This window comes from Hetaerina americana, unplaced genomic scaffold (genome assembly GCF_022747635.1).
Source record: "Hetaerina americana unplaced genomic scaffold, ioHetAmer1.1.p SCAF_10, whole genome shotgun sequence".
Lineage (NCBI taxonomy): Eukaryota > Metazoa > Arthropoda > Insecta > Odonata > Calopterygidae > Hetaerina > Hetaerina americana.
The window spans coordinates 59,188,463-59,202,238 of NW_027286070.1; the positions used below are offsets into that span (position 1 = coordinate 59,188,463).

The following is a 13,776-nucleotide window of genomic DNA, read 5'->3' on the forward strand; positions in this document are numbered from 1 at the left end:
AACATTTGAAAAACCTTGTAACAGAAATTTTGTCGAAGTTTTAAAAAAAGTAAAGGTCAGTTGCGTGGTCCCTGAAGAAATGTTATCGCTAAACCTTTGCTCCAGTTTAAGCGGAAATATTTTATCAGTGAAAACAGAGCGACTTCTATTTGTTCAAGGACAAATTTTTATCAGCCAATTTGAGAATTTTGGTTTCCTTCCAGAGAACCAGAGCACCTTTAGTAATGTATTACCTTGTAGACGGCCGGCCAGTTGTTGGGTGCAGATTGAGGAAATGGTTTTGGACAAGGTAATCTTTCACGGGTGGGAAATTCGTTTTCAAAACTGGAAATCGTGCACAAAATGAGGAATGAAGGATGCTGAGAAATTGGGACGTTAAATCAAGGGAGACCTCCACGAATAAGATGAAGCGACCGCCAACCCGTGGTCAATGCGAATATCATTGATGAAATAAACTGGACGAGTTAATTCCCTTATAGATCGATCCTTAAAAAAAGATATTATTTGCTTTCGTCAATGAGAAGATTTCTCATCAAGAAGAAGTTATATTACAATCGAAGGAGCAAGGGACAACGTTTCGACGTTAGTGAAACTATAGGTTTCTCCGCAATGAAACTAAAGGTCTTCCAGGACTTTCTTTTGCATTGGCTCTGCAAGATGTCAATACTGTAGCAAATATTGGTTTATTAGAAGTTTAATAGTACACAGGCATCGTAATAAAGTAGAAAACAAATCTCCCACACTTAATGCGTCCTCCCACACTAAGAAACCGGCCCCCTGCTTACCCCCCCACTTCCTTCCACTTTCACTTGACCACCTGGAGTATTATGTTATTGTTGTCTTCCTCATCGTGTCATTCTCATTCCCGTTGATGAATACCTAGTTGGCCGACAAAACGGTATTGAGTGCTTAAAAATCAATACTGTCTAAAAGGTTGACATCTTAAAAACTCACAGCCAATAGTTCACACCGCCTTATAGACACATTCTTTGCAGTTATTCCAGTTACTTTTTTTGGCCATAATTACCGTTGATGCATACTTTCCGCTTTATTTGAGGCTATTCTCAGTCAGCCGATTGAATTCTGATTACTCCGCGTTTAACTACGATACATCATATAGGTAAGCTATGTTAAAATCGGTTGATTTTCTTGCCTTAGAAACCCCGATTTCTCGCATGTCTAACAATCATTCTCCTTTGCCGACGTCAATCAGTGTTTTTTATCTCAATCGCCCATCTGACCAACTCAGATATACATCAGCTTTCTTTGGTAATTAGTTTTGCATCTCCAAGGGCGATGTTGCGGGATGGCTCACAAAATGTGTGCAAAGCGATAACTGTTGAATGATGTTGCCAAAATAAGCTAAATGGAATGTTATTGAATCGAATTTAATTGCGAATTATTTCAAAGATATAAATATAAAAATAAATAATTCACAATAGCATTGAAGTAGAAGATATTTTTCTTGTGAGCGTTTTGAATAACCTCGGATTACAGTCCTGTGAATACGGTATAAGGATCTTCGGCCCTTAACGTTAATCGTATGAATGTGACCCCTATTGCGAATGCAATGCGAAATGCATATTGCGATGCATGTGTACTTTTAAGTTGAATGCTTTAAATGCTACTTTGATTTTATAACATACAATATAATAGATATTTTAAAAACATAATTAAGTAAGACATTAATATGGTTCTTACATTTTTGATGCGTCTCGCATATATTTTGCAGAAAACTTTTAGATAGTTTGAGTGAATACTCTTGTGTTATAAACAAGAATAAACGGGTTTAAATTTCAATGATATTGGAAAAGCTGATTACAAAAACGCGAGCTGAATATTATCATACACCATTTACTTATTTTAATTCATCTCGAGGGATTTTGAACAATTCTGGGAAGTTTATCTCCACGATGGAAACGAATTTATATCTAGGGAATGGATCTGCCGTAAATTTAAGTTAAATTAGGAGAGGAAATGAAATCAATAGTATGTATTGCTATATAAATTCATCTCTAAGTTCTAAAAATTTAATAGCAACGTTAACTAATGTAAATTATTATATTTTATTTATTTAATACATATTTAATTATATATGTTATTTATTTTTTCAACTTATATTATTATTACATTAAACATCTAAAATAATTATGCTGCTAAACCGAAAATTACATTTTACTCACCCACACTAAGTGTTAGTATGGCATTTATACTTATGTGTGAAATTATACGTGAAATAAGCGGTTTAGAAAGTTTAATTTGTTGTAACTTTAATTCATTCTTTTAAAAGAGCAGAGGTATTCACTTTAAAGTGATATATTAGTCTGTAATACACTAAAATATAATTTGGCTATCCATATTTTTTTGAAACTTGTAAGAAGGTATATTTTAATCATGTTTATTCGATTTCTCCGCATCGAAAACGGTTTCCTGCAAGGCCTTGACCCTGCCCTGCCGTTCTTTGCCTCTCTGAGGCGCTCTTGGAAATTGGACGCGTCCGACGCTCACTTCGTGGACGTGATCCACACCAACTCGGGAGTGTTCGGCAAGATCGAAGCCACCGGCCACGTGGATTTCTACGTAAACGGCGGTCGAAATCAACCGGCATGCGTCTCGGCGATTAGTGAGTAACTTCCATTGACCAGACTAGAAGTATCGGAAAGATGATTGTTGGTAAATCAGTTTTCGGCAAATTATTTTTTCAATTCCTTGGTGAGACCCATTCATTTTCCTTCAATGGCCAAAGGACTGAAAATTTGAAACAAGTAGTAAGTTATTTTAGCACTATTAAGCATTTAGGAATTATTTCAGTATTTTAATACAATGGTATTCTAACTATAATGATTTTTTAATTTGCATCGTAGTATTGAAATAGGTAATTCACATATTAAGATTTTGGATGGACACAAGTTATCAAACGGTACAACGACCTTGGCTCTCTCAACAAAACAACCTGACATCCAACATTAAAATAAGATCCTACAGAATTTCCGTATGCTTCCCTCCTCCTTTAACTCCGACCAACTTCCTTATCCTACTCCTGCCTCTTCATTATTTGCCTAACATTATCCTCTCTATCACAGTCTTCAACGTCCCATTTCCTATCAAAACGTTCTTCATCCACATTTCCTGCCTTTCTTGATTTTTTTCCAAACAATCCTTCTTCTCCCCCACCACGCCTAGCACTTCCTCGTTTGTTTTTCTCCCCGTCCACTTGACCTTCTTCATCCTTCTCCACACCCGCATTTGAAAAACCTCCAATATTTGTCTATCATCCTGCTTCAATGACCATTTATCCGCATCGAAAAAAACCACGCCCCTTATTGTATCAACTAGTATTATTTTTACAAAATGATGAAGTCGCCAATGTTTTTTATCATAAAATTTGACTGGTACCTAGAATAATATACCGTTAACCCAGAGTCGTAAGAACCAGGAAACCAAGAAAGCTTCTATTGATGGATAAACGTCTTTATTCGAGTGAAATTAAGACCATGAGGTCCCTTCTTCCATTTAATCCATACAATCTCTTTCACGGATCTCTTATTGCTGTATAATCTCTTCGGTGGAATTTTTTTTCATGCAATGGTATTCTGTGAGTTGTCCGATAATAATATGCTTCTTCACGAGTGCTATCATAATTCATTAATAAATTTTGCGAAAAAATATTAATGGGATGGGTAGATATTGGCGGAGATACAATGATATGTGAACTCACATTTTTTTTTAAAGATTGTGAACCTTCACCAGTTGGGTTTAAATGCAGTATATTGAACGAACATTTCATGAAAATCATATTAATTGATACAAAATGAAGCTTCAGTACTTTCGGTACTTTGGAAATGCAAACTGCAAATAAAGGATATAATGCTCGCAAATTGCTTATTTCTACTCTTTATATTCTAGACGCTCAACTCTGTAGTCACGTTCTTTCGGCTTATTATTTCGCGGAGTCCATTGACAAGAATTCACTCGGCTTCTACGGCTTGTTCTGCCCCAGTTATTTCCTGTACGTCATCGGGTACTGCACTCCAAGCCCGGAACGTTTTACACAGATGGGGGAGTATTGTCCTACAAGGTAAGAAATTTCAGATTTTGAGCTACTCAATGAAAGTTGTGAATGAAAATCTATTGAATTAAAAATGATAAATATGCATTTGTGCCATATATATTTCGTAAAAAGCAAGCTGTTCATAAATTTACCAAATCGAATTACTCAAAAATGCAAATAATACTCAGAATTTAGTTTTTAGTATTATTTGAGGGTTATTTCGTTTACTCAGGACATTATTGTAATTAAGGCTCTCCACTTACTACTTGACTGAATTTTTTATCAAGTGCACATTTTTAATAATATGGGTGAATTGAAAATGCATGTCGATTTCCATGCAAGAGGAACATTGTAATAGCCGAGCACGATTCTCAGATTTGATATACACCACAACTTCTTATATTTCACACACAGTGCCCGGGGCGTTTACATCGTCCCTACAGCCGAAAATCCCCCCTTCGCTATGGGCAAGCCCAAAGAACTCCAGTTCGCCGCTGGCCGGAGGAAATCCAAGAAGACGTCGAAGGCATTAAGGAAAATGAAAGCTGGATCGTAATCGAAGAGCATCACTATGTCTTCGTTGAAAAGCGAGGTATATGGTTAATCACTGAAGAGAACGTGAGGAAGATGCCGACATTCTATGATAAAGCAAGAGGTTAAGTCGGGAACTGCAGTTCAGAGACTTCGGTGATCAGCATCGAGAGATTTCAACTCGCGGCGTAAGCGAGAAGCACTCATCAACCTCTCCCACGATGCACACTTCTACATTTGGAGTATTTGCACAAAAATTGCTGACAGAATGATGCGAATAATTGAAATGGTTCCAGCGGTTGAAGTGTATCTTCTGATTGGAGGAGAATTTCATCGGATTTCACTGTAGACTTTTTCCTTCAGAGGTGATCTCTTTCCGTCAGATGTTTTTATGATTTAATTTTTATGCCATTAACCATGTTTCGTATAATTTTCGATGGTATAACTCTCTCATCCCTAAGATGATTTTTGAAAAAAATGACTTTCTGAGTGGTTGAAAAGAAAGTCTTTCTTAGTGAATATCGTTTTTTAATACACGAGTGAAGGGTGCACTGATCGTGGCCATATGAGAACTATCTAAATAACTATTATCACCATTAGTTATAATGTGGAAAGAGCGAATGTTAAGAAAAGTTGTTGACAGGGATGCTGATATCAAGATAACGTAAATGCCAATTTAGTAATACATTTGTTGTATTTAATTTTACACATTGTTTTAATTTCCATGATTCTCATACTTTCTCTTATTCACAAACCTTCAAAATTTGCCAATACTATAACGTTTCTTCCTGTGATTATATTGATGATAGATAGGTTTCTTATTTTTCAATTACAGAATCCTGCCTTTTGATTAATAATTAAAAAAATATTGCATCATAAGCAACTAGTCATAATATTATTGTTTTTTCTGCGTTTAATGTTATCCACAAGACATTTTCATTGAGTTAGGTGATATACAATCAATCTTTTGAATCAAAAGGATGAAGCTTTATTTTTAATTAGGCATGGAGAGAATTCCTATTTGCGACCAAAGATTTGATGAATTCACCGAAAGTGTGTTAAAAGACCACTTCTGCATACGCCTTGAATTAATGTTCACCAAAATGGTTCAAGGGTAGATTGTGTGTAATTTTTGAACGCTAATAAATTTTTATTTTATTATTTGTTTCACTCGATTATTTTTACATAACATATCCATGCATTCACTGCTGCCAAATATATATTTTTCTCTCATCCACGTTCAAACCAATTACCTCTGCAATTTTTATTTGCTGTGTTTGTTTTCAAGCTCATGCATAGACCATGGACGTGATCAAGGTAATCTAACTGAGGAATCTGTCAGGCAACTTTTGCGAGAAATTGGGTATTGACTTTTGTTTCTCGAAGCCAACTCTAAGAATTCATGTACGGTTGTGTGGTAAATTAGCACTGGTGTAGCCGAATTAGGGCGCACACCATTTTTTCATTAATTATAAGGCATACCACTTTGGCGTAAACACTTGATGTTTTCTCTGTTAAGTTGAGATAATCCATGATATAGGATGCGGCGCTCAAATCCGGACAATCACGCGTTTACTGGATTTCCTCACCCAGCCAGACAAACCTTTCCCAGACTTCTTCGAAGCATTATACTTAGCCTCAATATCGTAAACAGTTGATCTGGGGTACCGGAAGAATCGAACTATTTCGAAATATAACGCCCAGCGCTAACACTTTCGATAATAGCGGCTCTTGGTACCCCGCACTTAGACGTAACATCTCGGCCATTTTGAAGTTATGACTGTTTACTAGATGCCTATAGATTTCAAGATTCCCCAATAGTGACCTCCAGTGGAACTGCGATATGGCGGGAAATTCAAATTGAATTTTGTCCGGGTGTAAGCGGCGCACCCTGTAAAATATTTACAGGGGTCTTCCTCTTATGGCGTAATTTATCCTACGGCATATTTTATACAATTAAATTGCTACTACTGGAGCTTCCTTGATGGGAATATCAACGGCCATTATCAATGTGCACGTAATTATCAACTGGAAAAAATTGATTGTTTGCATGCAGCATAAGAGAAGAACAAATTAGATCTGGCAGGGGGGCCAGGTTTGCAGAATGATGAACTGAAGATACTAGCTAATCTCTGTTACAGATACCAATCTGATAGATATATTTTAATATTTTTTGGATACAAATGTTTCATGTGGACAATTTAAATATTTAACTTGGACTTCAAATTGAACTTCTCTGAATTCTTTATGGAAGATAAAATAAGGGGTGAATTAAGTTAAAACAGAAAATACTGGCGTCCAAGACGGCCAAGTGTAAGTCGTGACAGAAAGGAAAAGCTATTGCAATATTTTATTATATTTTAGGCTTACAAAATATCGTGATTTATTAAATGCTAACTACTTCCTTGACAGAGGATCTAGTGCTTTTTTGGGGAATCAGTTCTTCTCGAGATCTCTACCTTTTCAAACTTGCTTGAGTCATGTCTTGAACGAAAGACATGGATCGCTTGGTTGTACATCTGCGCTATATTCAATTGATAATTAGAATTAAAACCTTAAGCGTAAAATCAATTAAATGGATATTCCACAATGGTGACTTGCATGCACGAATGATAATTCTCACAATTATTTCCAGGACTTTAGTGGACATGATCGGGATTTCGGACTTGTGACGATTACCATTGCACACCTGCGTTTACGTGTTGCCTTCAAGGACAGTTTTCCACCGTCGTAAGTAGCGGAGATATTGTGGAATAAGAGAGGACGGAGTTCTAACGGAGGAGTGCGAAATTGAGTTTTTTTTCACTGCTGTTAATATTGCTTGAACACGCTACAGAGTTCGATGAGCCCATTTCTCAATCAGTAGATTCTCAAGTCTCAGATTCAATAGAAAACATTAAAATTCGCAAACTGTGTAATGCAAGCAATGTTGACGCATCTTCGGTAGACCCAGATAGTGGAAATTGCTAAGATGTGTATGAGTAAACTGACTTGTAGCTTTGAGAAACGGGACCCTGAAACCAGAGTGTCATCACTAGTGTCCTCGAAAATAGTGCAGATGTACTGTTAAAGCATTATCGACCGCCATCATTAGTTTTACATTTGGGCCTTGGAATGTTGCGATGGCTAACGCACTGGATTCCAACCAAGAGGAACGGGGTTCGAATAATGTAGACGGTGGTTTTTTTAAGTCGTATCCGAATTCCTACTTGAGGTGTTTTGTAGAGAGCACTTAAAGTGAGTACGCCATCCATCGGATGGGGCGTTAAACTGTGAACCCCTTGGAGCCTTTCGTTGAGAGGAGGCTGATGCTGACGCCTGATTTCTCTCCACCCTTCCTCCATTCTCATTCATCTTATAACAATGGGGTTGAATTAGGTAAAAGGGTTCCTATGGTTCTCAAAAGAATCATTTTGAATCGACAGATTTATTTGATCACGCACATTACTCATGTTTAGATTTAGAGCGAGTATGTTCACGCCCCTCAGTCGGCGGAACGAAGACAATGACCTCACTCTCGAACTCCGAACCCTTGCCCCTCGTCTCCGGCCTCCTCTCGTCCGTTTCAACGATCTCCAGGGTCCGCTCGCCGCCTCCGAAGTCATTTATTCTCGCAATTGCCCACAATACGCGCGCCGACCGGCGGCCGCTCGCAGGACAGCCTTGGTCTCTCCTCGTGGGGCGGCGACGAGATCGCTTCCCGGTGGGATTTTCGGTCGACGCCGCCGTAGAGGTCCGAAGGGGGGGCCCTATCGGCTCAACGGCATCATCCCCTTGATCTGAGGCCGATCGAGTGGTGAGGACGCATTCGATGTCGTCGGCCCTGCCTGTATCCGGCGGCGGCGTCCTCACGTCGTCAACTCCTGATCTCGGGGGCGGCAAGTCCAGCTCACGCACCCCGACTGTGCTGCCCATTTCGTCGCGGATAGGGAAGCGGAGACTGGTCTGCGACGCATCGCTCGGCAGTTTCTCTCCGCTCTCTACGTCCCAAATGCTTCCGACCTGCTTGGACGAATAGGACTATTAAGAGAGCAAATTATTCATCAAGAATCATTCGTAGAGTGCATTGATTGAGGAATGCAAATCTTGTAAGAAAAAAGGTCGTAGACAAACCCTCTGGTAGTAAAAACCGCAATTTTCAACCTGAAAGCCGGTTTGATGGTTGAGGGTAGAGAGCACCTAGTACTAAGCCCAACAACGTGTGAAATTCACATATCAGGGTAGGAGGTACCAGTTCAATTCCCGGGACCACTATGATTTTCAGTATTTTTGTTACATATTTACTTAAGGTGCCTGTCATTCAACTTCGGTCTCTTCCGGTTTGTGGATGATTAGACATTAGTTTGCGAGTAAGTCAAGGCAATACAATCATTATTTGGAGGCTTATAGAACGTGTAATGAGACTAATTATGAGAAAATGAAGGTATTGAGACTATCAATAAATGAAAAGTTTGAAAGTTTAAGATAGGGGTCATTTATAGAGCAGATTAAGCAGTTGAAGTATTTAGGAAGTATTTTGGAGGGCGGTCAGAGAGGTAGTGATATTAAAAAAATAATTGCGTTAGGTAAAGAAGAGAGCTGGACGTAATGTGGAAAATGTGTACTAGAATATGATAATATTTCTTTGGAGGTTGATCATGATACCTTGATAGTTCAAAGTGAAGTCTTATCCACTTCTCGCGTGATAAAATTTCCACCTATTTTAAATCCCTAAACGCATACACCACGACAAGCCAATTGCAGTTATTCACATTATTACTGAATAATAAAGAGCTGGTAACTAGTATAAACACGAAGCTTATATGCAAGAGCTGAAATACTAGATAAATAAAAATCGTTCTAGATTAACTCTGATGCAGAAGGAGCAATTACATTATCAGGCGAGACTACGACGATAAATTTAAGAAAATTGACTGCCGAACAGGCGAATATAAAGAAATTTCTTTCCCTGGCAAAGTTCATGAGGTCAGCAGTTAGAACAATCACTTCCAGAACTTCGATTGGAACTTCCAGAAAATCATATCATACCCAGTACTAATAATTGCCAAATGGATTGTGGCTTCACTAACTATGCCAAACGAAACCATTTAGGCTTTCTGGTTAAGATTTAGGTGTACAAGTTTCTGGATAATAAGTAGGAATATCTAAATGAATATACTCACCATCGGAACATTTTGAATAGGTTTATTTTCGGCGAGGATGCGTTTGGCTGGCTTCGTTTCCACTCTCTCCTCCTCCTCTATGGTCGTGGAGCGTGTCCCCACGGGGGTGACCGCGAATTTGGAGATCTTCTTGCTGCACTTGTATCCGCTCTTTCTTTCCACTAAGTCGGGCGGGACACTTCTATCAGCATCGACCCCACTTGCCATCGTCGTGACGACCCCTTCGCATTGACCCGGAGTCTCCTCCATTTCGGTGACTTCCTTGATTTTTTCCTTCCTCGTGATGACTTTCGACGTCCTCCCATCGGAAGAGGGTATTTCCTCGACTTCAACCAGATTCCTCTCTATCATGGTGGATGACATGTCGCTCGTGTCGGGATAAGCACCCCTCGTCAGTCCGGCGTCGGAACACCTGATTTCGAAGCAGGTCGATGTGTGAGTAGACCTTTTACGTTGGTCTTCGTCTATCACGTTGCTTTGGTCCCAAAAGTTATTAATTTTTTCAGTGCTATTTTTAACCGCTGCACTACCGTTTCCGTTATCTTTCTTGTCATCTTCAATGGCGTTTTCCTTCTCCATACCGGACTCTTTCCTTTCTGCTGACACGCTCTCTAGTATATTTCCCGCATCACTTGATTCGTTGCTCAAGTGCATACATCTATTGCCTGAGGTTTTACTTGAGACATTTTCACACTTCTCAGGCTGTGCCAGTGTCGATGGTGTGCTTTTCATTGAGGATCTATCCGTTTTCGTCACCATTTGCAACACGGAGGAAGACATCTGAGATCCTGATGTCGACTTCCTTTCCCCCCAAATATGTTCCCCGAAGGACGGTTTAGTTTTCTCCTCGCTTAGTCCATTAAACTCTTCTGTCTTTGCTGACTTGATCTCATGTGATATTCGGCTGTATTCTTTGTTTGCAATGGTCGGTGGACTCATCCTCTCTTCTGTACTTCTCTCTCGTGTCATCTTTGGGCTAAGCTCTGATATCTTTCTCTCATCGAAATCGTCGTCAAGTTTAGAATCCTCAAACTCTTTAACGGACGACCTATTCGGAGTCGATGTAGCCCAAGGCGGTGGGGTAAGTGACATCCAACCACGGTTTTCTGTCTCTTCGTTCGGATAAGTGGTGCCGAGGAGTTCTTCCTGGAGTGTTATTTGACTTTCAGTCGGGTATTTTTCTTCCTGAGGAAGTTTGAAGGAGTTACTTCCGCGAACCGACCGTTCATCGGAAGATATTTTCGTAGTTTCTTCTGAATTTCCATGCAGCTCACCCATTGAGGTATTATAGGATGACTTCCTTTTGTCCCGAGTTGGATAAGTGGGAGGTTTCCTACTAGATATTGAACTGGGTCTTTCAATTAAGGCCGAATTATTTTTACTTTCGTTTTCGATCGATTTTTTATTCTCTATGAAAGACATATAGTTTAGGGACGTTCTACTCGGTGACACATCACTATTGGTTTCTGTGATACGAGAATATGGCGTCTCATCTTGATTTGAATTGTTAATTTTCTTCTCTCCCGAGTATCTTTTCTCTATCGAAAGTAATTTTTTCCCTGCAACCGATACATTTCCTAGAGACGAAGTTTTAGATTGGCCGTGAACCGAGCTTCCATGGCGAATAAAGGAAGATCTCTCTTGCGGATAACTGTCTCTTGGATAATCATTCCCAGATCTCCTACGGCCAGTAAGCGAAGATTTCCTTTCCGCCGAACGGCCACCTCTTTCATCTCGCGTTGAGCGTCGGCTCCCACCATGAGAGCTGCTTCCCTGATGGAAGTCGTCCGTTTCCCATCCCCGTGAAAGTTTTCGGATCCGTTGAAACGAATCAAATATTTCAGGGGGAGACGTTTGACTCTCAGGCGATTTCTCGTTGGGCGTCAAGGAATTCCGTAATTCAAGCGCTCCTTCGATTGCACGAGCTTGTATCGCTATCGTGTCTATTAAATCTTTGGAAAGAGAAAGCGTGGCAGTCTCCACGTCCCTGTCGCCCCATGGGGTCCTTCCCGAGGAGGGCCTTAGAAAACTTTTATCTTTCAAATTAGTCTCTTTTCTTTCAATAAGGCTCTTGCTCGTTGTAGTCCTTTCGTCCTCGTTAATATTTTTCTCGTAATTTTCCGTCAACGGCTCTTCTTTTATTGCAATTGGGGGCAGAAAACTTTCAAGTTCATCCGTCTGTGACATTTTGTCAGCAGTGCTCACGCTTCGCCTGGTTAGGTCCATTTGCGTTAGGAACACTTCGTACTGCTGTTCGTCTTTACTCGTCTGCTTGAGTTCAGGCCTCGTCGGTTCATCCAGGACTTTGCTAGACTCTCTTAAGTCTTTGTCTTCAGCCAACACCACATGATTGTCTTCTGTTGACATAGTTCCTTGAAATGACTTGATGGTTTCTTCTACCGGGACCTCCAGAAACTGCTCGCTCGATATATCTTTTCTCCCTTCGTTCGTTGACCTTCTGGCCTTTGAAACAGAAAGGTAGTTGAGTTCAAATTTTAACTTGTGTCAGAAATTCGCCGTTGAGGGATACCAAAATTAATGGCGCATTTTGGTAAAAAAGGGTACATTTTTCTATCATTGATTGAATAGTAATTAACTTATATGTTTATTGTAGTCCTTGGAATATACGACAGGGTACGCGAGCATAAGGTGCTGATTTGTAGAAAAGTCCAATTTAAAAGCGGAAAATTATCCTTTCACATCCTGGGTCAAGTAAAATATATTACAAATTGGTAAACTTCAAGCACTTTTAATCACAAATATACGTTATTCTGTGAAACACATAAATTGATTCCAAAGGCGTATTTAAAATGAATGTAAATAAATGTACTTTATAAATTCTTTTAAATTTTTTACTATCCCTTATAAATCTATCCATAGCCAAACACATTCTTCAAATATTGTGGCATTACTCATTTTTGTTTCAAAGCATGCCTTATTTCTAATGAGGCACTCAGTTCCTATTAACTCCTAACTCCCCACACACACATGGAAAAATGTGCCTTAATTGCCATTGGCCATTTCGAAATTCTTTACATCCACCCAGTTTTAAAGATCTATCCGAGGAAGAGTTCTTACATTTTGGCAACCGTAACAGAATATATGCAATCGTAGCATGCCAAATTTCCAGGAACAATCAAGTGCCCGGTATCAGCGATGGACTGCGACACATGATGCTGTTTATTTCGTTATACTACAAAATTTGTCACCATCCAGCCTTAATTCCGGGCACGATTAAAGACATAACAGCAGGGTATGCTAAGATTTTAAGACGCTTTTTCTTCGGCATGATTCTGTTCCGGTACACCACCCAGGAACACTGTATTCTCACCGTGCTTTCCCTGGCTCGTTCCCCAATTCCAGTGGTCCCCGAGTCTCCTCCCTTTCTCTTCCGTTCCTCCTCTTTCACCTCGCCTTCGGGTGCAGCCTCTAACTCCCTTCGCCGTGCCTCTGAAGTCCTGGAGCCTTTCTCTACTCCCTTGTCCTCTGACTTCCGTTTCCCACCGGCCTCCACCTCGGCTCTCGACTTCCTGGCCTCCCTCCTGGACCCCTCCAACTCCTGCTTCCACTGCTTCACATTCTGCTCCACCCTCTCGGCCATTTTAGTGCGGCAGCAACAGCAGCAGATGGCCGCCGCTTCGAGGATCACCTCGTCCAATCTGGGTTCGAGCAACGTCCTCAGCTGTTCCACGGCCATCTCGTGGGGCGCCCTGGACCTCCGGGGTCCGCGCCTTGACTTCCCCCTCCGCTCCACCGCCCCCGGCGTGGACTCTGTCCGCCCGTGGTATTCGGACGTCAGTTCGCCCCCACGCCCCCTTCCGCTATCAGTACTGCTCCGGCGCCGCACCAAGTTCAGCAACGACCCCACGCACTCGACAGTGCCCACGAGGGCATCGTCGATGGCTGGGCCCAGGATTTCCGACGTAATGTGGATGGGCATCCGGGATTTGCCTGCGAAATATAGTAAGGGACAATAGTTATCGTAAATGACTGTTACCTATCTTTGAAGTCTTTTGTGGCAAGGTGGGCAAA

At 40.5% G+C, this 13,776-nt stretch overlaps 1 protein-coding gene across 1 annotated transcript in view; it reads left to right on the forward strand.

The window, feature by feature from the left end:
* The window catches only part of LOC139700342 (pancreatic triacylglycerol lipase-like), a 29,383-nt gene extending 23,640 nt beyond the window's left edge, over positions 1-5,743 (forward strand). Inside the window, exons 6-8 of the mRNA XM_071598981.1 lie at positions 2,438-2,623; positions 3,907-4,078; positions 4,466-5,743. Of these exons, the coding sequence (XP_071455082.1) occupies positions 2,438-2,623; positions 3,907-4,078; positions 4,466-4,607 (500 nt within the window). The 3' untranslated portion in view covers positions 4,608-5,743. The remainder of the gene's footprint in view (positions 1-2,437; positions 2,624-3,906; positions 4,079-4,465) is intronic.
* The last annotated feature ends 8,033 nt before the right edge of the window (positions 5,744-13,776 follow it).